Raw genomic sequence first — 27,937 nt, 5'->3', positions numbered from 1 at the left:
TAGGGGGTCCTAAATACTATAAGCAGGAAAACAAAATCATTGTGGTTGAAAAACGTATTTTATTTATAGTTCAAAATGAATGTACCCAAAGAATTTCGACATTACAAATTAAACATTTAGCACGCATCTTGCGCGTGTTCCGACAATTAATTGAGACCGGCCCTTAATCCAGTATTTAGGTACTGATAATTTCAATATATATCATAATTCACACACCCTGGGCTGGTACGTTCTTAGCGTGTAGTGGACAACTGAACATTACATACATCGTGTCCGTCGTACAGCCTGATTAATTAGACAATTTTGAGTGTAAAGATAAATAATACAAATTATATACTAATAATAACCTAAATCGACTATATATTTATTTAACATAAAGGTATATTCTAAAATAACAAAATAAGATTTCCTATATAAATGGTGGCATTGCAATGAACTGAGCTGAATTATAATAATTGTTTATATTCTGTAACATAACACAATGGAGAAATACAATACATATTATTCACAATAAGATAACATTGAAGAAGAAGCACCTGTGCCAAAACCAGTATATCTCCTTCTGATTGGAACGCAAGCTTTACTTGATTTTGGACAGTTTTATTTTGCAAACATTCATATTACATTATGTAACAAACCCATAGAAAATTTTACACCAATCAGTACAATATGGTCACAAACATAAGCCCCAGCCTTTATTGCACCGCCTGCGAGCTCGGGAATAACTGTTCGGAATATGTCAGTGGGGAGATTACAATAAAAAGCTATCGGGAGCGCCACAACAAAGACTGGGGCCGGCTTCGAAGCAACGTGAGCATATAGCAATCCTAATACACGTGTATCCACACCGCACTAACGACTAATCCAGTTTTATTACATAGCACAACGGTAAGATCGTCCCAGTGCCTATATAGTGTTCCGTACCGCGTCAGCCACTTGATACTCGATAATTTACACTTTACACTCGAATCAACTGTAAAATGAACACTCAACTATATCGCGCACCGAGGTTCCGAACGTGTTAATCGGATCCGACATCGTCGTCGGCGTCCAGGAAGCTGAATTTGTTTGACGCAACGAAAATCTGTAACAAAACAAAACACATTTAATATTATCACAGTAGAGGACAGACTATAATATTGTTAACTCTAAAATAGACAAGGCTTCTTATGGAGTAAAGCCGAGGATCATGAAATGAGCCAAGAGCGGAAGTTAAAGCAAAATAAAATGTTATAATAATGACCTGGATTTGACTACCGACAGATTTACTACAACATTCCTATAATGCGATATATAAAAACCCTTATTAGTCATGTTATTCGATCTGTTAGCACTTTATTATCCAGTTATATAATGTAGCTTGTTTGAAAGTGTTTCGTATACGTACAGGTTTCTCCTGTTCCTTCAACTTGGGCAGCGACGCGTCGTCGTCGTCGCGCCGGTCCCGCGAGCGGCTCGGACGAGCGCGTCCGTTGTGTTCGTCGCGAGTGTCGCGAGTATCGCGCGAGTCGCGGGATTCGCGGCCGTCACGCTCGTCTCGGTGACGCGAGTCAGAGCGCCGCTCGCGGGAGTCATCCCTGGCGTCGCGAGTGTCGCGCGAGTCACGGGCATCGTGCGTGTCGCGGTCGCGAGAGCCGCGCCTCTCGCCGGAGTAGTCACGGCGCTCCTCCCTGTCGTCCTTGTGGTCTTGCCTGTTGTCGGGCGAATAGTCACGACGGTCGCGGTCGTCCCGCCTGTCGTCCCTGTAGTCGCGGCGGTCGCGCTCATCACGATAGTCGCGCCGGTCCCGGTCGTCGCGGTAGTCGCGCCGTTCGCGGTCATCTCGGTAGTCGCGCCGGTCGCGGTCATCTCTGTCGCGCCGATCCCGGTCATCTCTGTAGTCTCGCCTGTCGTCTCTGTACTCGCGCCTGTCCTTGTCGTCCTTCGAGTAATCTCTTCTGTCTCTGTTGAAGCTGCGTGAGTCACGACCGCGGTCATCTGTGTAAATAGAATAAAAGCACTTAATAATTTAGCGTGTGAATGTGAATTATACTATTAGTTATGGACGAATATGCAAATTTGTGACTAATTTTAAAAATGTATCACTTACCACGTCTCGCTCCCGCCCGACGATCACCGGAATGGTCATTCTGAAAAGCAGACAAAATGAGTTAAGGAAAGAAATATAATTTAACTTACAAACAGTTAAATGCATTGGAATTTATAAGTGCCACTCCATATGAAGACATTCGACGCATGATTGCAATTAGCATAAAACGTTGAACGCCTGTCACTTGTACTCTAGGACGCGTACTCACCCTCCGTCCCCAGCGCTCCTTGTCATCGCCCGCGCGCCGCGCCTCTTCCTCTTGTTTGCGGAGACGCTCCTCGATTTCTCTCTCCCTATAACATAAATTAAAATAAATGAGTTTCACATATTGTTAACAACCATGGTGTAAATCATATGACGGAATTTATATAAAAAGTTGTTGGTATAGAGCGATCGAGTCACACATGAGATGATTGAATCGATGTCTAGTTAACCCTTTTAATCTAGCACATATTTTAATAATGATAAAACCATGATATTATATCATGGCTTTATTTTCATGTGCAGTTTACGTGATAGAGAAGCTAAAAAGGCAATATATACATAGTTTCCTAGCAACACTATTTTTTTTTATTAGTTTAGATTAGTATTGATAGAATATTGATAGTTCATACTCACTTAGCGGCTGTGTCTACGGGTTTGGCGGCTCCGAACACCTTCTCAGCGGACACGGGCTTTGGCGCGGCTTTCTCCGGCTGTTTGTCTTCGAGCGGCGCTCCGTCCGCTGGCTTGGTGGGGGTTTCAGTCTCGCGGGGAATGGTGCGCGGCAAAAGATTCAACTTCGGACGCTCCCGAGGCTTGCCATCACCTTTGACAAAACATTAAGTCAGATATCACGGGATCTGTCATATAGTTTGGATAGGTAATGTAGTCTAAGTGGGGCAAGATTAAGGGCTAACCGCAGCGTTAATAATGAGCATTGTGCGAGTACACGTTGTCGTCATAAGTTTATGATTTTAAGTGTCAGTATTACCTATTTATTAATTCAATATATTTTACTGATTAAAGTATTGCGTAGTTAAAAACTAATCATGCGGATGTGTGAGATAAACATTTTATACAACAAATCTATCAGAAGTTTGATAAAGACAAAAAATCTTAGTTTACAAAAATCTAAGGTCAATTATTACGCGTAATCAATGAAATATTTTAACATAATATAATAAATACATTAATTACGATACAAATGTCGAGGTCAGATAATTATATGGTTCGCAAATCGCATACCTTCTCTTGGAGGCATATCGCGTTCACGATCGCCGAATCCCCTTCCGCCGAATCCTCTGCCATCTCTGTTGCTGTAATACAAACATGTAAATGAGATTGGCTTTATCACTCAGATTCATTACTAGTTGAATTACTATGTAACAAATACTTTTCCATCTCAATTACAATTTTGTAATTTATGAAGACGATACATACCCGAATCCATCGCGTTCGGCGGTGCGAAAACCGTCGCGGCCACCATAACCACGATCTCTACCTCTGAAACAACAAAATAAATAAGAACTGTACATCAAATATATAAATATAAAAAAGGCTAGTAATTTATGTATACATATAAGATGCGAAATTAAAAATCTTTGCCTAAAATAAATTGAATGCCGAAATTATGTCGACGGTCCCCAAGAACAAAAGTATCTGCAAAATGTCTAGTTGCAGTATGAAAGTTTTAAGTTAAGTAAAAATATAAAAATCAATTATTTATTTCAAAACTAGCGAATGTTATCAAAAATAAAACTGTTAATAAAAATTAATTTAATTGTATTTTGCAGATGAGATTATGTTCTTGGGGACCGTCGATGTAGTCGTACGAAGCGTTCCGGTGTTTACAGAGCGGTGGTTGTGCGTACCTGTCCTCCCTGTCGTACCGGTCGCGGCCGAAGGAGTCGCGGCCGCCGTAGGGCGCGCGCGCGGGCTCGGCGCGCTCGGGCCGCTCGCCGCGCTCGCCGCCGTCGCGCCACGCGCCCGGACGCGTCTCCGCACTCGCTGCGGGGAGAGCTTACACGTCACTGGATGTACTATACGCAACAGACTGATGTCTATGTATACTATGTGTGTACATGTATTATGCAAAAACTAGTACATGAAATTGAACGCAGTTTTCATATTTATAAATATACCTTTTATGCCGGGAAAATATAAAGCGGTACTTTATTCTAGAAAAAAATCACACGGACGTAGTCGTCAACAAAGCTAGTTTAGTTATTCTATATAAATATTGTAGTAATGTATTCACAAAATTTATACGAAAAGTATAATGTGATATTTCCTAAATTCATTCTTATACAATGTTCAGAACGTTAAAACTTAGAATCACTCAGGACTGAATATCGTTGGTAGTGAGAGCGAGCCGAAGACTAGTCTGAATTGAGTTACGGCTAACCACCGTGTCACAGATTATACTAAAAACGCCGGCCGCGGGAAACTTCCATGGGCTTGAGGGGCGAAGCCTCGTCTGCAGAAACAGAGTCCTAAACAAGGCCCCACAGCCCGCGTTTCTGGTGTTCCCGCCGTCGCTATAGGCGACGCTCCCGTCTAGAGAGTGACGTGCCACCGACACACGCTGGCCCTACTCAGACCTTCCCGGGACAGAGGGAGTAACAGAGATCATCCACACTTACGAGTCAAAATAAGTTACTTTGTATAAGTGGAATGATCTTTTGTACTCTGCACGTGTGCCCCAAGTGTGACATTACAGCTCGCTCCGTACCGCACACCCAGTCAATTCATCATCGTGACATTTGGTTAAAAGTACAAAACGCAAAAGTATAAGTCTACCGCACATCCGTTCCATTTCGAATTATTATTGTCATTGAAAAGAAAACTTAACGTATTATTAACACATTGGAACCGTTGTTTATATGTTGGTTTACCCTCGTCATTAAAGTTCAAATTATTTTAAATCTAAACGCCTACAATAAACGCGTGTTTCCATGTGTTCCAACCTTCCCACCAGCCTTCACTATGTCGCAATACCGTAACCGTCCCAAGTGGCATATCCGGAATACAGTTAAATCTAAATACGGAAGTGAAGGGAATGATACTGCTATGGTTAACTACACCGTGACCCCTGCGTCCATGAAACTATGTCGAGTTTAGTTTCACAATCTCGATGATTTTGTTCAGTAATAATATATTTGTATAAACAAACGTAATATTATCAAAACTAAATTGCCGACTGCCTACTGCTTACATATTTGTTAAATACATTTAAATTATACTGTAGTGGTTGTATGCGACTGTACCGGTGTACTTAGCCTGTATGTTTAGAATATAAGCATTTGTTGCACTAGGCTAAGGACTCTATATACAACGGTCGAATACAATAAACAGATTATGTAATTCTATGTTTCAATGAATGGTCAACTCCACGTACTCCTTACAATATATTTTATCATTAATTTTCATTGTACATCAAATAAAACTATAACTAAGAATGACTTTGAGAGTAATAAAGTAAATAAAAATATATATGTTATGTAAGGTGTAATAAAGCGGCGATAGCCTAGTTGGTTGTGGAACGGACTGCAGAGGCAAATGTCCGCAGGTTCAAATCCTAAGGGCACACACCTCTGACTTTTCTAAAAATTATGAGTGTAATCTCAGTGAATTATCGCTTGCGTTAATGGTGAAGGAAAACATCGTGAGGAAACCTGCATACCGAGAAATTCTCTATTAGGAATTTTCGAAGGTGTGTGAAGTCTACCAACCCGCACTAGGCCAGCATGGTGGACTAAGGCCTATTCCCTCCCAGTAGTAGAGGAGGCCCGTGCCTAATAGTGGGACAGTATATAATACAGGGTTGATATTATATTATGTAAGGTGTACTCACAGTCCCTCTCGCGGTCGCGGTCGCGCTCGCGGTCCATGTTGCGCGCGCGCGCCTGCGGCTCGGGCACGGCGCGCGGGCCCGAGCGCCAGTCGCCCATCGTGCGCTCCGGGTCGTAGTCCCTGCGGAACACGCACTTGTACATACTGCTCACCACGACTAACTAGTCTATGGTCTAGGAAAATTACTTGATGATTTAATACAACCATGGTTGTAGGATACTTGTATTCCAGATAGCAACCACCGTATACAAGGTGGAAGCCAATGTGTATGTACGAAATCAAACAGGTATAACTTTGTCGACTGGCAAGGGGTTCATTTTTCTTCAGTCAATACATCTGAACCCTACTTTACTCACCGTTAGGTAGTCGGGTCATTTTACCGTGCTCGCATAACAAGCCACCATAGTTATATCATATACTCGTATTAATACAATAAAATCCAGATTGGTGAATCAGTATTCCATCAAGAACAGTTTAATTCAGGTAGATATTTATTATATATAGGCAATTCTAGCACTTATTATCAGATGAAGGAATTTTGTTCGAATTGTCATTTAATTATAAAAAAAGGTGTGAAGCATCACGAGGCAATAATTATTGGTCGATCGTATAGAATACGCTAAGAACAATGCTTCGGCAAACAGAACGCTTCTCAAAAATTACCAAGATAAAATTAGGGAGATGCTATTTAAATACAATTGATCGGATTTGAAAGTATTTACGTCAATGAAACACAAACTTAAAATATATTATTATGTACTCGCAAAAACCATTCTAACTTCATGTTCATTTCATTCCATAAAGAGCGTTTTATATTCTTTTATATATAAAAGTTAACCCCAATAAAAACTTAGCCCCTCAAAACGAACCCAGACCCTCCGACGGGATAACAATAAATCCGGAATAATAAAAACCAGTTCCCGTTACCTCTCCCTATCGGACCTGCCGCCGCCGCGTCCCATTCGTCTGTCATTGTCCTGCGTGGACACCTCTATCCTGATTCTCCTGCCGCCAACTGTCTGAAAACAAAGAGGATTTTATTGTCGCCCCCAGACATATTTAATAATATCAATGGACATGTATGTAATATAATATGTGCACTTTCACTGCGGTCAACATCTGATTGTCCTTCAAAACGAGTTTGCGGTTACCGGTTTTTGTAACTTTTGGTCGACGTTCGTTATTGAGATTGATCAGGTATTGAATTTTATGCTAAGATTTATTGAGTATGTTTGAGGGTCCACGTCGAAAATGTAAAATAGCAAACGTTAATCCATTTTTTTCTATTATAGCTTTTAAAGTTGGTTTATTTTTACAACCTTGAATATGTCATTTTATTTTTTTTTAAATCATGCAAAGGAAAAGTTTCGTGTTGCAACATTCATAAACCTCCATAAATTTTATTGTTAATTACATTCTATGCTAGTTGTAGTTTGTTGCTGTAGTATAAACTTACCAGATCTGGCATGTTCATGGCATCAATAAGACTCTCTCTGTCTTCAAAATCTACATATCCGTATCCTTTGAGGCGGTCACCTTCCCTCGGCAGTCTTAAGTTGGTAATCTGTTGGCAAAAATGTATGATTGCAAAACTTGACAATATTAACGGACCTTGGGTATTTTTTGATTTCAGGGCCTGGTACGGTAATGGATAGATTTTCTAGTACGCTCATCACTTATCGTTGACAGATCATCCTCTTCAAGTGGCTGTCATAAGCCGAGGTTCGTAACCCGTTAGTGGGTTGCCCTGTAGCATGGTCGCTTAATTTTCAAGGGTTGCGAGCTTCTAAAGCGCTCACGCAATAGTCCAGTGTGTTTGTATAAGCCGACCCTTATCGTCCTTTCCTCTTTCCTCCAGGGCCCCGCAGTTGGGGGTTACGTAGTATACCGTTCGCTTGTCCCCCCGGTGTGGACTGTGGGGCCTGTATTGACTGACCCTTGTCGGGCTAACAAACGTAAGACAGGTTTTTATAAAAATTGGGTCCCTTTTATAAACATATTTTAAACCAGAACTAAATAAAGATATATTTTATGAAACAGCACTTTTCGTTACAAAAAGGCCAATGCTGGGCTAGAAGAAATATTTCGACATTTTCATAGACATGTTTCATTCCATCAACATAGTATATATTCGAAATATTCGTAGTACTCTCTCATTGAAGTTCATTGTCAATGTGTACAGAGAAATGGTGTATTAAAAGACTATCAATGGTCGCATTTTCAGGTCGGACCAGATTTTAGAGGACTGCATTCGATTTACAAAATTATAGGTGAATAAAAACATTAGTGGGATGATTAGTGGAATTGTAGTGCGGGGTTATCAACCTAATTCTTACGCCTCCTTTGTGAACTTTTTGCGGTAGGGGCGTTTAGAGGCGTTTCTAATCAATATACACATAGATAGGTAAATATTTTAGCGCTTTCAAATGTTGTCTACCAGCAAAACGTGCCTTAGTAGCGTATTTGTACATAATTTTATCTACACTAGGCTAGTTCAAGTATGGAACGCCGTTTAACGAAGAGTTCAACTAATTGGATATTATCTAACAGGTTTTGTAAACGAAGAGAATTTAGTTACTATTAACAAGAAGTTACGTTTTGCATTTCATTCCTTTACGTAAATTCGCAAATAAAGGAATAATCTAGATAACGTATAGCTATTGAATTGCAGTAAAATTTTATACTTATAATAAGTAACCATATTTCATTTTTGGTGAATAGATAAGATATAAGTCGTAAAGCATCAGATGTAGATTCTTTCGAATATAGTCCGGTTTGGAAAGCATGACTTGGCTTATGTCTGGAGTAAAATTTTTGGGTGGAAATATACACACTGCTGGCTAAAATATAGCTACAATATTAGCATTCTTGTAGTCATTTCCTATGAAGGCAGGAAGAGAGACGATTCAAGTTACAAATTAACTGTGAAGTCATGAAGTGATGGGGCGTGACGGTTAAATGAGGTCACGAATTCGATTGACGCAGCGCAACGAGGCATTCTTCGAAGTTTGATTGTTGTTAAACCATAGGACTTATATGAAAAACTATATCGACAGATGAAGGCTAATTGACTAAAGCGAAATTTTTTTGAGTCACAGTTTCATATATATTTAAAAACAATACTTTTTTCTATGTTTTTTAAGTTAGTTAAAAATTTTCAAAAAAATTGTCGCTAAGTCAATTAGCCTTTCAACCTTCAGTATAGTTTTTAAATATAATGGTGCAAATGATATCGCGTGCAAGGAAGGTAAAGTTTGCTCAATTAGCAAAAAAAAGGAATGGGTGCAAACTGCAAGTATTCATACTTTACGGACAAAAAATATACAGACAGATTTAAATAAATTTCCATTTTATGGTAATGACGCACAAGAGGAAAAGGGATCATAGTACATACAGTACGACTGTTTGGAACAACTGAATAGATCTTCATTTGTCCTTGGTTGAACTCCTAATGTATGCAAGATAACCTTGGCACAATTGGAAATGTCATATCATTCAACAATACATTCTCGCGATAACATAATACTATGCTCTTTGTAATGTTATTGTTTGCGAATTCTTCTAAATAATCAACGGAGAAGCATTCAGAGGTATGTATGTTAAAAAATAAAAACTATTTTTTAAAAGAGGTTTTATTCTCGAATTAAAGGAAATTTCTCGTAATTTTATAAAATGAGGACCATTAAACAAGACAGTAGGTTTAAAAATAACGTCTCAAGGCTTTTCGAGCGATTTCCTTTCCCAGCATACAATACCATGGTTTTATTTTGTTATTTATGTCTGAACCTGGTATTTCCCGTGAAGTCAACAACCCATTTCAATAACAGCCTCTATATTAACTCAAGTATTCTTAAAGTAGGCTGTAAGTCACACAATTGTAAATGATCACTCTACTATGAAAAACCCACAAACCACAAGGAATCGTGTTTGCTGTGACTACTTTTAATATAAAGAAAAGGGGCAGACTGAGGTTTCATTACTTCATGTCTCCTATCACTTTTATATCTTAGAAGTCATTTATTTCGTCATGTGGCAATAAAATAATTCTTATTTAATTTGTATTAATTGACAGGGATATATAAAAATCATTTACTCAATATTTTACAAAGAGGTTGTATACTGAATCAAAGTCTGCTTCATTCTGTTTTTATTGAAATTAATTTCATAATAAACTGCACATTTTAAAATTAAGACAAAACATAAAAACGGTTATTTTCTAATTAATGAAGTTTTAGCCTGAACGTTATGGTAAAAAAGTGTGTATTATAATAAATATTACTATTATCCTTTTGTTTTTTTTAAAGCGGCGATAGCCTAGTTGGTTGTGGAACGGACTGCCGAGACGAATGTCCGCAGGTTCAAATGCCAAAGGCACACACCTCTGATTTTTCTAAAAAATTATGTGTGTATTCTTTGTGAATTATCGCTTGCTTTAACGGTGAAGGAAAACATCGTGAGGAAACCTGGATACCTGAGAAGTTCTCTATAGGAATTTCGAGGGTGTGTGAAGTCTACCAATCCGCACTAGGCCAGCGTGGTGGACTAAGGCCTAATCCCTCTCAGCAGTAGAGGAGGCCCGTGCTCAGCAGTGGGCAAGTATATAATACAGGGCTGATATTATTATATTATTATCCTTTTGTTTTTTGAACCTAGTTGCAATTCAAAAATTGTCACTAAAAGCTTGTTTCATTATGTTGGAGTAAACGCCATATATCGAATATAATATAAATTTAGCTCCGTAATAAAGAGTACTATATGCACAAACTGTCTCATAATTACTTGAACATTATAAAACAGGCTAAGTTAACTAGTCATTCATCCGACATATTACCTTAAGTCCAGCGAACAGATCGGAGATGGCCATCTCGTCGACATCGTAGGGTAGATTAGAGATGTGTGCGATGTAGGGCGGGCGGCGCGGGATGGACTCGTCGTCGACCGCCATGCCGCCGCGGGCCGCGCGCGACGCGGACGGCAGCACCACCGGCGCGCGCGGACGCGACGAGTAACCGAAGTTCTCGGCTGTAACAAACGGGATGCTGCACTGTGTTCGCAATAAACAACTGTACCCAAATTGTATTACTATGCCTGCTCAATATTGACTAAATGATGTCACAAGATATAATGTATTTATTTAACTCATAAAATTAGTGGAAGAAATGTGTAGGTTAGATATAGAACTAAGTTAATTAATATAAAGAATCTACTTATAAATTAATGTTTATTATAACAATGTGTTCATTGTAAACTGCAATTGGTGTTATAATTTAATAAATAAAAGTGCACTGTAGTATTTTTTTAATTTTCTTTTTACTATAACAAATGGAAAATGCCTGTTGTGCACAATAAAAATGTACTTAAATGCGATAACATTTCGTTTTTACTTATAAGGCTTTATTTACTGGAATTTACTGGTATTTAGTGTATTGAATGTGGACAGTGAAGAATATTTATAAAGTAGTAAGAAAATATGTAATGTTTTTAAAATTAACAAATATATATCCATGTAGTTTGAAAAATTACATTTAACAAATAAACCAATATTAGAATTTTAAACTTTATTATTAAAAAAACAGCCAATAAAGTTATTAGTTTAAGTAATTACTTAAATAACATGCAGAAGAAGCCGATTATGTATGCAACCTTTAAAAGTGTATTTTTCTAAGCCAATGTTCTTTGAATAAAATGATCTCCACACTATTATCAATACTGATATTTTCTTATACATTTTTCCTGTTACATTATTGAAAGAAATAAATTAAATTATAGGCTGTGTAATCTCTCAATTAATTAATTGCTTAAAGACCCAATTTAAAAGAATATTAAAATGTCATTAAATGTATATAATCACTTATCAACATTTAATGATTATTAAAAATGATGAGTATTGAGTATTTATGACCATTCACAAATACCTGCATCAGTAGGTAACAATATTATATGTAGGAGGTAAAATATATAACTAACAGGCATGTTTCATACTGAGAATTAGAGAAAAATACCACATGGTACAATATTTTAGCCATTTGAATTTAATCTTTAGATAACCTTTAACATTTTCCTGTTTTTAATAATACAAATATAAATGTGATGTTAATGCATTGAGGGTTGATTATTGGGTGTACAATAGATTTGTATTAATGAAACATTATGTACTAGTGTATTCTGATGTGATATATGTGTGTAATGTTAATATTGATTACCCTCAGTACAGTTGGGCACAGGCCAATAAAAGACTAGTCTGAATTGAGTTATGGCCATAGCCATCTCGTAGATTATGCTAAAATGGCTGGTCATGGGGGTTTCCAACAGCAATAACATCCATACCTCTTCACAACCACCAAGGTTGTGCGTCCCAGGCTAGAGGTCATGCTGGATTTTCTGGTTCCCCCATGTTCCTTGTTAAGGAACCATCCTGCTAGAATGTAGTTTAAGCACTAGTGACCTTCCTCAGACCTTCCCGGGGTGAAGGGGGTGACGAACACCCTGTAGGTGCACCCCATGTACGAGATTAATATTGGCCTGCCTTTGCCCTTCATAGCATCATAGGGTCAATCTGTATATTATGTAAGTTTGTATTACACTATATAGGCGCATCTTTTCTACTGAATCTACTTTGGTAACATGTTAATTTCGATTAAAATCATGTAATTTGTCGCCATTTGCACGACTACAACTAGTATGGTGAATTATGGTATTTTACAATGTAGTATCGAAGCATTTTAAAGAATAATAGTACTTACGCTCATCTTCTGTAGCTTCTGCCCAGTTGTTTGTAGTGGCGATAGTAGTCGGCTCTGCAATGATACTTGTAATGCTGGTTTTGATCCATTTTGCCTTCTTTGATTTCTTGCCTGTAAAATTACCAACCTTACATTATTGTATGAAACCAGACGTTATGACATTGAAGACCTTATAAAACGCCATTAAATAGAGGATAGCGTAAAGAATAATGATGACGCATAGTAAGTGAACGACCTACTCCAATTTGGGAAAGCGGTTATTCGCGGACACATTGTAAGGACAATTACCATACGGCCGAGATAGGCAGAGAACCAACTTATAACAACGCCCCTGTAAATCGATAACTTACAATAAGTATAGTAAACTGCGATATACCCAATATAAAGTGTTGGAAAAGTTGAGAAATGTGGCCACGCGGTAAATCCAAACGTCCGCAGAGGTGAAATTATGACACGTTAGCATTATTAGATAACATGCTACAGCTTCCAAAACAATTTTGTTGTATATCTACACCACGTGTTAACACTTTAATGTATATGAATTTTTAAATAAATGAGAGTTTATAGCAAAATCTGGGATTTTTCACGTGACAAAATTAATAGAACTAACCTGTAGCGGCCATATTACAAGGCTGGGGTCTGTGTTGCCACTGATTGAAACGAGTTGATGGGCCAGTGTTACAACGTTAACAAATTACTAAACAGAATCAAAAAATGACATTGCAAAGTGTGTTACTTTAGAAATAATAATTTTATTGTTGTTTTGTTTAGAAACAACTGTTTTAAATGTATTATAATATAAGAATTCATACCACATAAAAGTAATTATTTTTAAGTTTAGGAATATAAATATATTTTTTTATGAAATAGTACTGATAAATCATAAAACTCTATTATACATATTCGTAAAAGTGCTAGGATATATTCATTATTTAAATGTGTATTTAGGATACCCTTTTTTTTTATTTTCATGCAAGGATATTTTTTTAATACACTTGCTTGCTTTTATAAAATATACATATTGCGCCTTTGTTGAACAAATCGGTTTCAAGCAATATGTAAAGATTATATTCAAAGATTAATTAATAATATTTTAACATGTCTGCTCATTATTATATTATTATTGTTTTGAAATATAATAATTTGAATAAATCTTTAGGAATCCTTGCATATAAAGACGAGGTCCTAAATTGGCAACATTGTGTTTTTTCTCTTGCTTACACATTATTGAGTGAAACAGAGACGGATATAAAAATGTTGCTATTTCAGCTTTCATTTTCTCTTAGTTATACCAAAATAAGAACTCATCTACACAATCGGTAAGCCCATCAACTATCAAACCGTACTTTTTCTTTACACAGTAGGTTCGAGAATTTCAACATTTTCATGCTATGAGTTGGATCTATTTACTCTAAAACATAAATCGTACCTGAAATCGTTTAATTATCACCTTGGAATTATATATTTTTTCATAACTCGAGCCAAAATCGTGTATGTGTCGTAAGTAATGTTCTAAAATATATTATATTATAGTATTATGTACTTCCGTATACAGAGATTAAAAACATATTTGTATTTTCTTAAAATGATAATATGTTTAATATAAAAAAAATGTACTCTTAGATACTTATTTGTACATCACAATTAAAATAAATATTTTTCAATTATCTTTGTAGTAGTGGTCTTATAAATTATAAGTATTTCGTGGTTTTATTTTGTTGTTTAGCAACACCACAAAATTCATATTACCACTGGTTGGAACTTGCAAAATCTAACGAAGTTATTACGATTATCATTGTACCTACGAATCTGGAGGCCTGTGCTGTAATCACAGTGTTTAAAAATAGATTGTGCTAATTCTCATTTGACATTTTAAATACAAATTAATAAGATATGTAGATATGTCTAGGTCATATAACATAATATGTTATCATCATACAATGCCCATACTAAATATTGAGTGATGCTCCAATTTCTGTACCTCCTTGAGCACCTATATAATCAACTTATTCAAATCTCAATATCCATATGGATATTTACATATGTAACTTGTTATAATAAATTGGGCGTTTTCAAAAAAATTCCGTCTCCGACCCAAAGAAACCTCTAAAAAGTTTGAAACAAAATTAATGTGTTGTTTATTTTAAATACTTACCCAGTAATATTTTAACCCACAAGCGTCCTTGCGTAGAAGGACCACTAAATAAGCATTTTCATTCCCCCGATACGGTGTTACTTCCCCGACAACGAGGACGTATGGAGTAAAAATATTACTACGTACTTAATACAAACTTAAAGGGCATTTTTTTTTACTTTTCAGAGCTTTTTGTGTCGGCGGTTATTTAAATACTTACTTAATTAATTTATTTTTAGTTAAATTTTTTTATATTTTTATTTTCTTATAAAAGGAGCCTCGATCATCATCTATGTAGGACCTACTCATTGAAACCATTCTTATAAGACATCACGTTATATCTGCTGTAAGTTTGCTGAGGAGTTGGATATGCTAGATATTAATTGATGCTGCAGCGACAGCTCAAGGTGGCCATGTGTTGTAAATATCACCAAAGTAACGATACATCATATTTAAATCAATTAGACTTTTGAAACTAGGAAATGAGCTGACGGTCTTTAAACGCTTGAAAAGATTTTATTATAAATTCTAAGCAAAAGGACCAATTTTCTAGACCCTATAAGAAAAACTTAGAAAATTGATTGATGAAAATTTTTAAATTGGTCTCCAGTAAAGTTGGTTTTCTGCAGGTGTGTCTTTATTTTTCGGATAGATCGAAATATAAGTAGAGATCGACTTAACTAGGTATGTGTATATATGAAGGCTTTGTCTTTTTTACATAATAACCTATTTAAATTTTGGTATCCTATGTAGAAGTTCCGTGTCTTTGATTAATTTAACTTTACGTGTACGATATTCCTCCATAATTATTTACTTTAAAAAATCTTTTGGAAGATCAGATATTTTAAACTGGTCTACATCATTTTATTATTTAATAGATAAAGTGATAATAATGTGAGTAGAAACAGGGTCTTCTATACCCGTGGTGCAAGGGGTGCGTGGCACCATATCGTAGAGCCTTAGGGGGTGTGAGCTGATCACCCGCCAGATCGTTGGAGAAAGGAACATTAAAATTTTTGTAGCTAAAAAAGGATTTTTTTTGTTTGTCAGGGGCTAATTATTGCGCCCCCGCGTCTAATATGGCTGAGACGGCTCTGAGTATACATACTATTTAAGTATTAGATACAAATAGAACAATTGATTGGAATGCATGAGATTAAAATATTATGCAAGTGATTGGAGAGCAGTCATATCTACGCACTCCTAACAAGCGTGATCAGATGATTTGGTACTAGTGGCTGAGGGGCGAGGGCACCAGCACCCGCGCAGCGCCCGCGAGTGGGCCAGCCGTCGCGCCGCAGCCGTTAGACCTGCCGCCGTGATGAGTCCGCGATACATGGCATTCAGGTCAGTCACTGTCGCTGTGCGGACGCGCGGATCGTTGTGCGAGCGCGAGTGCGAGCGCGCCTACCTCGGTCGTCACTAACACTACCACAGAATTTTTTGTTGCGTTTTGTTTAGCCTTTACCGACTTCGGGCTGAGTGCTAATACTAAAAAAAATTAAATAAGTGCTCTGTTTCTAAACCAATTTAAGCTCCTCTCTTTATGCCAATACATTTTGTTACAAGGTGACGTAGAACAACTGTGCCGGTGTGATAACAGAAAATGATGTGATTTTGTGCTGTGTTTATGTTTGCAATGTGCAGTTTAGTGTAGACGTGGGTGGTGAACGATGGGGTACGCATCTAATGGCGCGGGCCGGGCGGCCAATGAGGCCTTGCTGGCCCGACAGGATGCCGAGCTTAGGCTCATGGAAGCTATGAAAAGAAGTCTTCAGGCTAAAATGAAAAGCGATAGGGAATATGCCTTAGCTCTATCTGCGGCTGCCGCTCAGGGCCAGAAGATGGATAAATGCGAGGAACTAAATGGTAATTTATTTATATTGAATTTGTACGGCTTAAATTACTTCACGCATATAGACAAAGAAAAACTGACAGCTTGAAACAAAACAAATTGTCAAAATTGATTGATTAAAGTGTTGGGTACTTGGTGACCGTTAGTTTTAAACATTACTTATCTGGTTATATATATGTAGCCATTCAATCATGATATATTATAAGATATGAGAATTATTACATATTTTTTTCATAATATAGATAAGTGCCATATTCATTTTACATTTAGGAAATGGTTAATAAAGTTTTATATAATTATTGACATTTCATTTAATTTGTTTAAATGTTAAACAGAAGTTACGTTCAAGTTATGCCAACATTTATTGATGACAGAACTTTTAAATAACCTTCTTTCCATTCAAATTATAAATTTCTGTCTCCTAAATATTAATTTTAATTTAATATCTATATTATTTAGTACGTGACGAAACTAGAGTAGGGAATGACTATCATCTATAACATGTTTAGATATGGAGTAACCAATTTTATTGAGTAGAAAATATTTGAATACTTATCTGGCAAATCAGTATTAATTTGGATTCGATTGATATTACATTTAAATTTTTTCGAAAAAAAAATCATTGCGTAAAGTATTCTTTATTCAAATTCTTGCGGAAATTGATCGCCTAATTTCAACCATCAATTCGTCAAGCCATTTTGAGAAATCATTGATCCAGGTAAATTGGTGTTCGTTTACCATCCACGTTCAATAATTGAACAAATGCCAGAACAAAATTATTGCTAATTTAACACAAATCGATTATCATGACAAATGATGGTATTTTGAAAATTGTACCAAGTACCTACCATGAAATACCTATTTAATGTATCAGAATTACCCAGTGCTGCATACATTTTATGTTGTTTTTTTATCAGATAGCACATAAGTACCTAGGTAAGTATGTATATTGATTCAATAAGTTGGAACTCATGTGAAAACCTTTCTTGAGAAAGGTACTTAAATAAAGAAATAAATGCATCCAACATTCACCCCTAGAACATAGGGTCTATGTCATTTAATGGGTCAGGAATATATTTGTATGATAGAAGTACCTGCCTATTTCTGACCACATACGAAATTATGATACAAATCATTTCAGTGTCATTGATAAGAGAAGAATCGAATAAAAAAAAATACGTCGGAGTTTTATCATGTATCTATGAGTGACCTTAGAAAGTCCCAAAAAATAAAGAACCACATCACACTAAACATAAACTATTTACCTACCTGCTATTAAAAGTAGCAAAATAGTATTAATCTCGAACAATTTTTATACGATCTTACATAACTTATGTTTCTTACACAATGTCGATTACACAACCAATTTCACTTTTTTCCAAAGATTTGTTTTATTCAAGGCTTTCGTGTTTTCATGTATTTACCTATACTTAATTCATTTTTGATATAACTTGATTTCTTAATTTCCTTTTTTCTGTTCCTTTTTTCAAAAAATATTTAATGTAGGTGCAGACACGGAAAATTACGATTTTATGATACCTATGTATAGATTTATAGAATAATGTATTTATCTTTTTTTTAGCAAAAAATGTATACTTGGGTATGAAAAAAACATGAAAAGCAACTATAAATTCGATAAATACATAGATGCTTAATGTGTGTAGCTACTCAGTAAGGTGTAAAAACAAAACGCTTTTAGGATATATATGTATACCTGATAGAAAAATAATGACCATACCTACATATATAGTATGTTTAAATACACTGTTAGATCATAACCTTAATATAGTTATGCTGTCTGGTGATATTACTTAAACAAAAATAAATAAATTCATAAACGTTCACTCGTTAACTAAGATAAAGTTTCAAAAAACACCGCTCTATAAATTTTATGTTGTACGAGGAAATGAGTGCAACAGAGTATACAATTGTTTTTTCAACGTTTTGCTATCTCAGGTGCCTACCTGTTCGGGTGTATCGTGGAATCAGTGCAAAAAGTATACTTAAAAACCCGTCAATCCCGTTGGTTCAGTTAGCAGAGTATTTCTTAGTAAAATGTTGATGTATTCGTGTTCAGGGTTAGTTTGCGGCCGTATGCACACTGTCATTGTTTTCCAATTAAAAATGTTTTGGTTTTTCTGGTTATTATGTCCGGAAATATGGTTTGTTTCCAATTAAAATTGCCAGTAGAGGTTGTGTATTTTTTAAATTAATGTGTGTATAAAATATTTATAATTTTATTTAATAATTTCCTAACGTGCATAAATGTGGTTTGATTAATGAGTGAGCTTAATATTGTTGCCTTGTAGCTTTTAAAATGATACTTTTTTTAAAGAGGTTAAAATATGGGAGAACATGTATTTAAATTAAATTGTTTTTAGTATTAAATTCCTTCTAAATAAGGTTATTATAACTTAATGTGTCTGTATTAAAATACTTTGAAAGTTATATTATTATTATTGGGTAGTCCCAAATGGTGTCCTTTATCATGAAGCGGCGATAGCCTAGTTGGGTGTGGAACGGTTTGCCAAGACGAATGTCCGCAGGTTCAAATGCCAAGGGCACACACCTCTGACTTTTCTAAAAAAAAATCATGTGTGTATTCTTTGAGAATTTATCGTTCGCTTTAACGGTAAAGGAAAACATCGTGAGGAAACCTGCACATCCGAGAAGTTCTCTATAGGAATTTCGAAGGTGTGTAAAGTCTACCAATTCGCACTAGGCCAGCGTGGTGAACTAAGGCCTAATCCCTCTTAGTAGTAGAGAAGGCCCGTGCTCAGCAGTGGGCAAGTATATAATACAGGGCTGACATTATTATTTATAATTATTGTATTGAATTACTCTGAAAGCCATATTATTATTAGATAGTCCCAATTTATGTCCGTTATTATTAATCTAACCATATTTGTCGGATGTTGCATATTTGCCGTGATGATTTATAGTTACATATATTGTTTAATTTGAGCTTGTTTTTCGTGAAAGACCAAAATCAAAAAACTGAAGTGTTGATGGTAATTCCACATTAAGTAATTAAAAACAAAAATCCACAGGAATATTTCCACTGGAAACAGCACACAAGAAAGGGATCAAAAATGATTCCACGACAACAAGTCATTCGCTCTCAAGCAGTTCACGACCTTTTATAATTTTTTTCTCATTAACATAAGAGTTGTCAAGTTTTTGTTCCTTATAATCTTAACCACATCATTGGACAAATAAAGTTCCCTATAAATCCATAGTTTAAACTCGTAGAAGAGACACCATAGGCGAATTAAATGAAATTAATTATACCAATAATATTTCTATAGCTATTTCCAAAAATGTTAACATCAATTCGATTGTCCAATTGTCACAGGCTCGGTGATCGCATCTGCCTGGCGCACGATGACAGAGGAGTGGGAGAACACGAGTCGGCTGATCAGGGCCAACGCTGAAGCCCTGGAGTCACGGGCCCTGGACCGCCTGGCCGCTCTCATGACTGAGCGACGGAAATCACGCAAGGCGTATCAGGAGGATCATACTAAAATATCGTCGCAGTTTACTCAGGTATGTTAAGAGTCAAATTTCCTTCCACTGCTGCTGCTACGTCTATGGATAGGCCTAATTCTAGGCAGATAATTATCCTTGTATTTATATTAAAACTGTATTGATTATGCTTGTTAAATATAAAAAAGTAGAAATCAAAACAAGGCATAACAAACATCAAATAGGATTAATCCGTCGCCCAAAATTTATTTTCATTTGACTCATTTAATTTGATCAACCACGTCCTTTAAAGTAGAATAGCTTCTTTACTCTTGTCAGTTATTTATATATTTATTGTGACGTCATATCAATGTTATCGAAAGGAAATGGACCTTGACGTGTCGCCAATACGCCGGGTGGTCCCGCAAACCTTTATCGATGGCAAACACAAATATTACTTGTATTCTTATCAGCAACACGCTGTCGCACATATCGTTTGTCATTAACCTTGATTATTAATAAAATGCAATCCTTTACTTTACCTGTCGGATACATTGAGTTATTACTTACTACGTAATATGATAAAGGTAGATATTTTTATAAAACCTTTTCTGACGATAATTTTATTTCTAGGTGATACCTCAATTGTATTATCTTTTTTTCAAATAGTTAAAAATATTTACGAGCTGATAGGAAGTTTTTCTTAAATTAGATAAAAACCTCGTAATATTGTTTATACAACCATATTTTAGTTGCTTATCAACAGAAGCACGGTCTCCAATCACGTCCTGTTCCGATAACAGTAAATGACTCATTGATTATTCCTTCCATATTTTCCCTTCATTTCCTCAGCGCAGTTTTTAGTTTTAGTTCTTAGTTGTCACGTATTATGTCTATACAAATATTATAATGTCTTTAGCAAAAGGTTTATTACCTTTACTATTTTGGGATTGTAACTTAAATTCTAGCGATTAGCATTGACGGATTTATATTTTTTATAAGTGGCCACTTTATTTCCGCCGCCCCATGTAGGTAGGTTTCAAAAAAACCTTAATAATTTCTCATTTGTTTGTATTATGGAAGGCACTAAAGTTAAATAAACAAATGATTAATTAAATCGAGTGAGCGTCCTCTAAAATCTGCCGCCTCTAAGAGGCTGCCGCCCATAGCCCGCGGTCTATACGGTCTATTTACAAATCCAGGACTGGAGAGTAGTTTGTTCAATAGGGCGTGTTATATTATAATATGGTTTCTTGAAATTGATACCTTTAAATACAACGCACATAGAGGATTTTTCTAGAGTAATCATATCAGTATTTCTGTACGGGCGGTTATAGATTAATTTAGTATATATCCCCAAGGTTTTCATACGATAAAGCTCAGTCGTTTTTCAAACCTGGTTGGATACACCATAAATTCTTCAATAGTTTACTTGTATGTAAAGAACGATTTTGAAATGATTGAATAATTTTACGTAGTACGGAAGTTTATTTGTACTAAGTAATAATTATATTCAAGTTTTTTTTTGCTTTATAAAATAACTAAGCGTTACGCTATTGTGTTAAGTTCTTAATTATTATGTATTTTTTGGGTATAAGTTTTATTGAAGTTTTTGCTTAAATTAAGTATATATTTAAGTACATTATCATACTTTAACTTCAACACTTCAAACGAAGCATTTAATTTTACAATTGATTTTAACGTTTTTATAACCGCCATCTTTGGTTCAAAGACTAGATCGCTGGCACAGACCGGTGACGACCGGTTCTACAGCTCCATGTTTCGTCCGCTTCCTATCGCCGATCTAACACTAGTAGGTACTAGGACATAATTAGGTCTGAGAGAACGGCAAATGAAACTGTGTCGAGGTCGCACAACAGATGTGTTTCCAATATTCCGGTACAGCTATGTTTCTATGTAGGCTAATCGATGTTATCCGAGTTGCGGTGACTCCAATGAATGACAACACGACAAGTTGGCTTGCTGTCGTGCGGACTGTTCGTCCGTTTGCGTCCACACTAATGTGTATGGGTTTTGATGGTAAATAACAGTTTTTGTACGGTGCACTCGATGTGCTTATTAATTTCAATGAAGACGGAAGACTCAAAATTAAACAGTGTGCACTTTAGAGGATTGAAGAGGCAAACGTTTTATTACACAATCAAAGAAAATACAAATCAAAGAACCAAAGTTTAGATTTTAAAGACTCTATTTGTTTATATATGCGATGATGTAATTCGTAGTTAACATAATTTTACACACTGATAAAGCCAGTAAATAAGTAATATCGTAGATAAAAAGTTTTTGTTAAAGGGAAATACAAAATCTACACAAACTCTTAGCAACGGACCCCCGATTAGCAATTTTATACTTTTTATATCTGCACCAACTTCTGGTTAACTCAAAACCAGTTTGTCGACATTAGGATCTCAAAATGTTCACATAACGTTATGGACGTTCGTTCAAAGTCGGGCGCGTTGCCAATTTTTTCGTTGTGATGTAAATAAAACACGGTATTGGCGCCGTTTGGAAGTACGAACAAACCCGTTCACTGTCTGGAGAGTTAAATTAGGCTGTGCCCTATTTCTGCCTATTTCATTGTTGTTGATCTATGATTTATGTTTACGAAGGAGTTTTTATTTGTTTTCTATATCTCTTCTAAGCTTGGTTTAAAAGCTTATGACGACGCAATTTAGATTTATTGCCAGCCCATGGGGGATTAAAATGTCGAACAAATTTTACGATTATGTATACTATATTGGTACGTACACGTATGTACGTATAAATACAATTATGAATCGGTCCATGCTGTGATACCTTGATACCTTGGCTCATAATAGAAGTGATAATGTATTTACGATCACACTGTAAATTATATTCGTTCGTAAATTTTAAAAACTAACGGGTGCATTCCCATCCATATGTTGAAATAGTTGAACTACTCTAGCTGTTTACTAGGAAGTATTACCGTATTCATTGGCAATACAAGAGAGGTATTAATGTTAGAAAGTCGTGAGTTCTTCTAGAGCACGTAACAGGGGCACATTTGTATGCTACAAAACGTATTAAGTTAATGAATGACTAACATTAGGACCAGTAAGAACCTACAGAAAGTGTTTTTATAGTTAATGGTGCTTTTTAATGTTTACAAAAACATGTAATATTCTTTACCATTTCGATAGACATTTTTTAACAAAAAACAACCACCAGCCACTATCCTTAATGTTTAAATCACCGTTGTTCTAAAGAATCTACCAATTAGAAGTTTAAAGCCTTTACAATTACGTGTAAAGTTTGGTGATAAAAAAAAAATACGTAAACAAATAGACAGTCTTTTATTATTCTAATATGGTAAATTCAGATTAATCCGTAAACAAAGGCCGTCCAAGATTGATACTATTCGAGTCAGTTGAGTGGTGTTTGCGCTATTCTTTAGTCTCGCTCACGTGCGATATTATGTTAGTGATAAAGAAAAGGATGTAAAACATAATTCAGTGATTAGAAATCAAGTCGCGTAATATGAAGCTCTGGCACAGGATTGGCTGCACGGCACCTGTCAACGTTCATTGGCCCTGCGTTCGCGCTCCTCGCACTGTCTCGGCGCATGCGCAACTGATTTCTTATTTTAAACTTCTCATTGTCACCGATACCATTTTTTTTAGTAATAATGAAATGCAAGGATATTGTTCTTTATTCCAAAAATCATTTATCCATAATCAAAATAGGTAAATTTACTTGCAAGTTTAAGAGATTTCAAATGGTCTATTTATAGGTACAGATCTAATATAATGTAAAGTAAAAATACTGCTATAATATAGACAGATGAAACAATTTAAGTACTATCTCAATTATACAATAAATAGCAGTCTTTACGTAATCAATATCATTTCCAATGAAAATAATATAAAGAGACGAAAATGTAAAGTTGCGTAGCTCAAGATTACAAATATGCGACGTAAAACACATTTTTGGCAAGTTCCGTAACAAAACCGAAAATTTTAGTGATCAGCAAACACTTTAGGGCAATGAATCAATCAGTGGTTTACCTTCAAATTTTAATTACGTAATTTGTTTAAAAGCAGTTTTAAGACAATTCCGGTTTATTTAAATTATGTATTTTGTGATGTTTTAAATTGATTTTATAATGATATTGAATTTATATTATTGGGAATCCGAATACATGTAATAAATGAGCAAGTTATCTTTTATATTAGTCTTGTATGTCCATCTTAAAAAAAAACAAGTATTTAAAGAAGACATTAGAGATCATATTTCAAAATTATATTTACGATGATTAACCAAAGCGTAAATAACATATTCTTTTATTCTGTGATTCTAGTAAGTTTGTATTATGAACAATATTAGGTACAGATTTGGTATTAAATGGACAACAGAGGATGTCTGTTGTCAGAGGAATTGTCAGAGGAAGACAATTATTACAAAGCAATTCTTAAACTAAATATAATATTCATCTAAAACATTAAACTGTATTAATTATAAAAGGATAAATAAAACAGCACGGTTCAGAATTACATAAAAAAATATCCTAAAATTTGTATTTATGTCCGTTACGTCATTTAGAACACGCGCGATATAATTGGGTCGTGTAGAACGGTTTCATATCTGTAAACAAAAGCCAGTGCAAACGTTATTTTATTTTACGAGAACATGTCACGTTCTGAAATATTGGTGTAGGCATCGACATTTTTACGTGTTGAAATTTGGTTTATTGCCAATACGAGAAGGAAGGGGCGTGACGTTATTTGCGATCATGAAATTCCTTGTGTCGTTACACTGTAGAGCAGTGTCGTCAGTCCGAGGGATATTCAGTATTTTCGTAAAAAGTCCTTTTAAGTGTTTGCTCAAATAACATTTTGATCGCTATATTCATACTAAAGTTAATTATTCCACTCAATCGGCCAGCCTCTTAATGAAAACTGACCTCATTGTTCTTATAGAGTACGGTAACTTTTACTAATCTGCTCGATAGCCAGTAATTGTAACAAATGTGTATGAAATCGCTAATAACACCGTACACGTTGCATTTAGACGCAAGTTTATAATAATTTCATACCCTTCTAGGCTTATCATTAGCACGAGCATATAAATCGACCTTTTGCTGAACACAATAACTAGTAATTATACTTGTGAAATATTATAGTATCGAATTAACATTCGTATCAGTAAGATCTTTACGGAAAAATTTATATATATTCAGAATGTTATAAACGATTATATTAAATTTAGTATTATTGGATTAGGATCCAAACAAGAACTAGGGTTCTTAGGAAAATTCGACATATCCACGATTGAACATGAATTATTAAATGTAAATGTTGCAACTTTATTTGTATGCGAATTGTATCATTTAGCATAAGATACTCTTGTTTTTATTATTACAAGTACAAAGTTTTTCTGCGTCCATTTATGTCTGCATTCTACAATCCTGTTACTAGTCAATTGGAATTAATCACTTGTTCTGACATTAAACTTAAGTGACTCATAGGTGTGAGAAAAATATTTAAGTGACATAATTCTATGACGTTACTAAACATTTACGTAGGCGTGAAAGAAGTCTTTAATATTTTGCAAAGTGCAAGCCATGATCCCTTTTTGATGGATCTAAAATTGCTTTAATTGTTTTATTGCGTATAAATGAAACATATACATCATAAGCTTCATGCATAATATACTATGCGAAGCAAGGTATACGCGAGTTTGTCTTCGTAGGTACCATTTCTCTGTTTCCATAAACAAACAGTCTACAAGTAATGACTTAGTAGCCTATGTGATTATTGAGAATAGTAAACTTCGTTATACTAAAAACAAAAGTTTTAACCCTGGCGAGCTTAATGCAGTCTATGCTGTTCTTAGTAATTCAAAGTTCTGTCTCTACTGTTTTTGTGGAGGGTTCATCCACTAGACGATGGAATTACTCTGCTCTTTTATAAAAAATATTATCGAATTTGCGTAATACTAAAGCACATACATGTAATCAATATTTTATCTTGTTCGTTGAATTTTGTCCTTATTGCTAAACTATTAATATTGATACCTCATAGAAAATATCCTGAGCCAAGTCCGGAGTTAGACCGGTTCTGGATGTTGGTACATGGCCCATTGTTGCGCAAGAATCAGCTTTATTAGTGGGGCAAGCAGCGAAAGTGAAATCAAACTGCGATGAGTGAAAGCACGACAGTATCTAATTTTGATAGCGCGCCAACAGGTCCGGCGTAGTTTGGGATAGCATTGTGGGTTTTCAAGCCCTTCGCGAGTCTGTTGAGAGAATAACAGACAGATTCTGCATGTAGTGTAAAGATTATAGCTAAAGTAAAAGCCATAAATGTTGCCTTAGCACAAACCTCATTATCATCATCGAACACGTAAAGTCCGCTGGTGAACATAGTCTTCCCATATAGATTTTAGATTTTCAAAACAATCTGTTACAAGAATACATTAGACCAAATTAATTTTACTGTTCCTGTTAAAGAAACTAGCCCTCGTAGTTGTTCTAAAAATCTTTAACGTTATAATATGCTTATGTAAATATGGTAATATTATTGGCGAGGTTAACGATCCCAAAAATTGTTTATTAAGTAAAAATTCGAGAAAGCTAAGATGTTCTTGGCACGTGAACTAAACAGTAGGACAATCTTATCAAATAGCAGTTAGATACTATGAATAGTTTAACTATCCAAACGGCAATCTGATAGTACATTATCATGGCTTTAATCACCCTGTCTGCGTAATTTATTAATAACAACCACATTGTTGTACCGACGATTAGGTATTCAATTATATTTATTAATTAGGAGCTTTATTTCTATGTATGTAAAGCTTAATTTTTATTAATATTATAAATGGAAAGGTTTGTAAAATATCTGGATGTTAAGATGTTTGTAAGAAGTACCTAAACGCAGAAACAAATGTATGGTTTTGGATGAAATTTTACACACGGAGCCATTACTTCAATTAAAACATAGACAATTTTATCCCGGTAAATAACCATTAAATATTGTAGTCACTGATTAATTTCCCGACATGATATATCAAATGAAAAAATCGCCAATTAACTTGTAACATTCATGAAAGAACAGCGATACTTTGTAACCGATATTTACGAATGATGTTTTACGAAAAGGTTTATTGTAACTGCATTCCAATAGTGAGTCAATACGTCTTTGTCCTTCTCAAATTCCTATAGATAACGTACTTAGTTGGAATTCCCTTTTACTAAAGATAGCATTATCTGTCTGTGACATTAGCTATGCAAATATCAAGGTTATGCCGTGACTTTACGTGCGTTTAAGGGGTAAACAGATAATTGAAACAAACGCTTCTACGGTTGTTGATACAGTAATGTAAATATTATTGGTTTGGATGCATTACTTTTCCTTCTTAGTTTGTTTAACATTGGACTGATAATTGGTATTTATTGAGAACATGCTTTACAATATTTAACGGCAATAGTCTAGTGAGGAGTAGAATGAACTGTCAAGTGCTAAAACGCAGGTCGCAGGTTTGAATCCGCCTCCAATATAGGCACTTCTGAGTTCGAAGCTATCTGTGTATTAAGAAAAACTAATAAAACTACATATTTCTGAATCTCTATAAGAACTTCGAAGGTTTGCGAAGACTGCTCAAAATTTGCTTTCAGGAACTATTCGAGTCCCTCGAAACCTTGTACAACCCTCAAGATCAAGAACTTAATTAAAAATAATAATGACTTTGACTTTGATAAAATGTTCGCCCGTAATATATGAGGGGATGGAAAATACCGTTATTATTGTGTGATTTGGGAATACCGCAATAGTGGC

The 27,937-nt window shown here is 35.4% G+C and overlaps 2 protein-coding genes across 4 annotated transcripts in view; one reads left to right on the top strand and one right to left on the bottom strand.

Moving 5' to 3' along the window:
- Positions 1 to 39: 39 nt before the first annotated feature.
- Positions 40 to 13,361, bottom strand: LOC115447767 (eukaryotic translation initiation factor 3 subunit A). Of its 2 annotated transcripts, none has more exons than XM_037441102.1 (14): positions 13,277 to 13,361; positions 12,667 to 12,777; positions 10,755 to 10,945; positions 7,380 to 7,487; positions 6,851 to 6,942; positions 5,925 to 6,043; positions 3,943 to 4,078; positions 3,512 to 3,574; positions 3,317 to 3,387; positions 2,708 to 2,897; positions 2,298 to 2,382; positions 2,090 to 2,129; positions 1,388 to 1,977; positions 40 to 1,084 (listed from the first exon to the last, which is right to left on the bottom strand). In XM_037441102.1, the coding sequence occupies exons 1-14, from the start codon at positions 13,287 to 13,289 to the stop codon at positions 1,022 to 1,024; spliced, it is 1,872 nt and encodes a 623-aa protein (XP_037296999.1). In that variant the 5' UTR covers positions 13,290 to 13,361; the 3' UTR covers positions 40 to 1,021. The 2 variants fall into 2 exon arrangements, with proteins under 2 accessions (XP_037296999.1, XP_037297000.1); XM_037441103.1 differs by lacking the exon at positions 13,277 to 13,361 and adding an exon at positions 13,043 to 13,267.
- Positions 13,362 to 16,058: 2,697 nt separating this feature from the next.
- Positions 16,059 to 27,937, top strand: part of LOC115447751 (tyrosine-protein kinase Fer) — a 98,008-nt gene continuing 86,129 nt past the window's right edge. Inside the window, exons 1-2 of one of the 2 annotated variants that reach the window (XM_030174962.2) lie at positions 16,059 to 16,669; positions 20,011 to 20,201. In XM_030174962.2, the coding sequence (XP_030030822.2) occupies positions 16,474 to 16,669; positions 20,011 to 20,201 (387 nt within the window). In that variant the 5' untranslated portion in view covers positions 16,059 to 16,473. The remainder of the gene's footprint in view (positions 16,670 to 20,010; positions 20,202 to 27,937) is intronic. The other variant, XM_030174969.2, reaches the window with a different exon arrangement.

Source organism: Manduca sexta, chromosome 21, assembly GCF_014839805.1.
Source record: "Manduca sexta isolate Smith_Timp_Sample1 chromosome 21, JHU_Msex_v1.0, whole genome shotgun sequence".
In the NCBI taxonomy this organism is placed as follows: domain Eukaryota; kingdom Metazoa; phylum Arthropoda; class Insecta; order Lepidoptera; family Sphingidae; genus Manduca; species Manduca sexta.
Note: the sequence above shows the minus strand (reverse complement) of the source record. Positions and strands in the feature narration are given on the sequence as shown.

Bases quoted from the DNA above. Each gene is read 5' to 3' on its own strand.
- LOC115447767 (XM_037441102.1), bottom strand. The intron at 10,946-12,666 runs GTAAGTACTATT...CGTTTGTTACAG, and splicing joins AGAAGCTACAGAAGATGAGC to CCGAGAACTTCGGTTACTCG. The intron at 2,898-3,316 runs GTATGCGATTTG...GTTTTGTCAAAG, and splicing joins CGATATGCCTCCAAGAGAAG to GTGATGGCAAGCCTCGGGAG.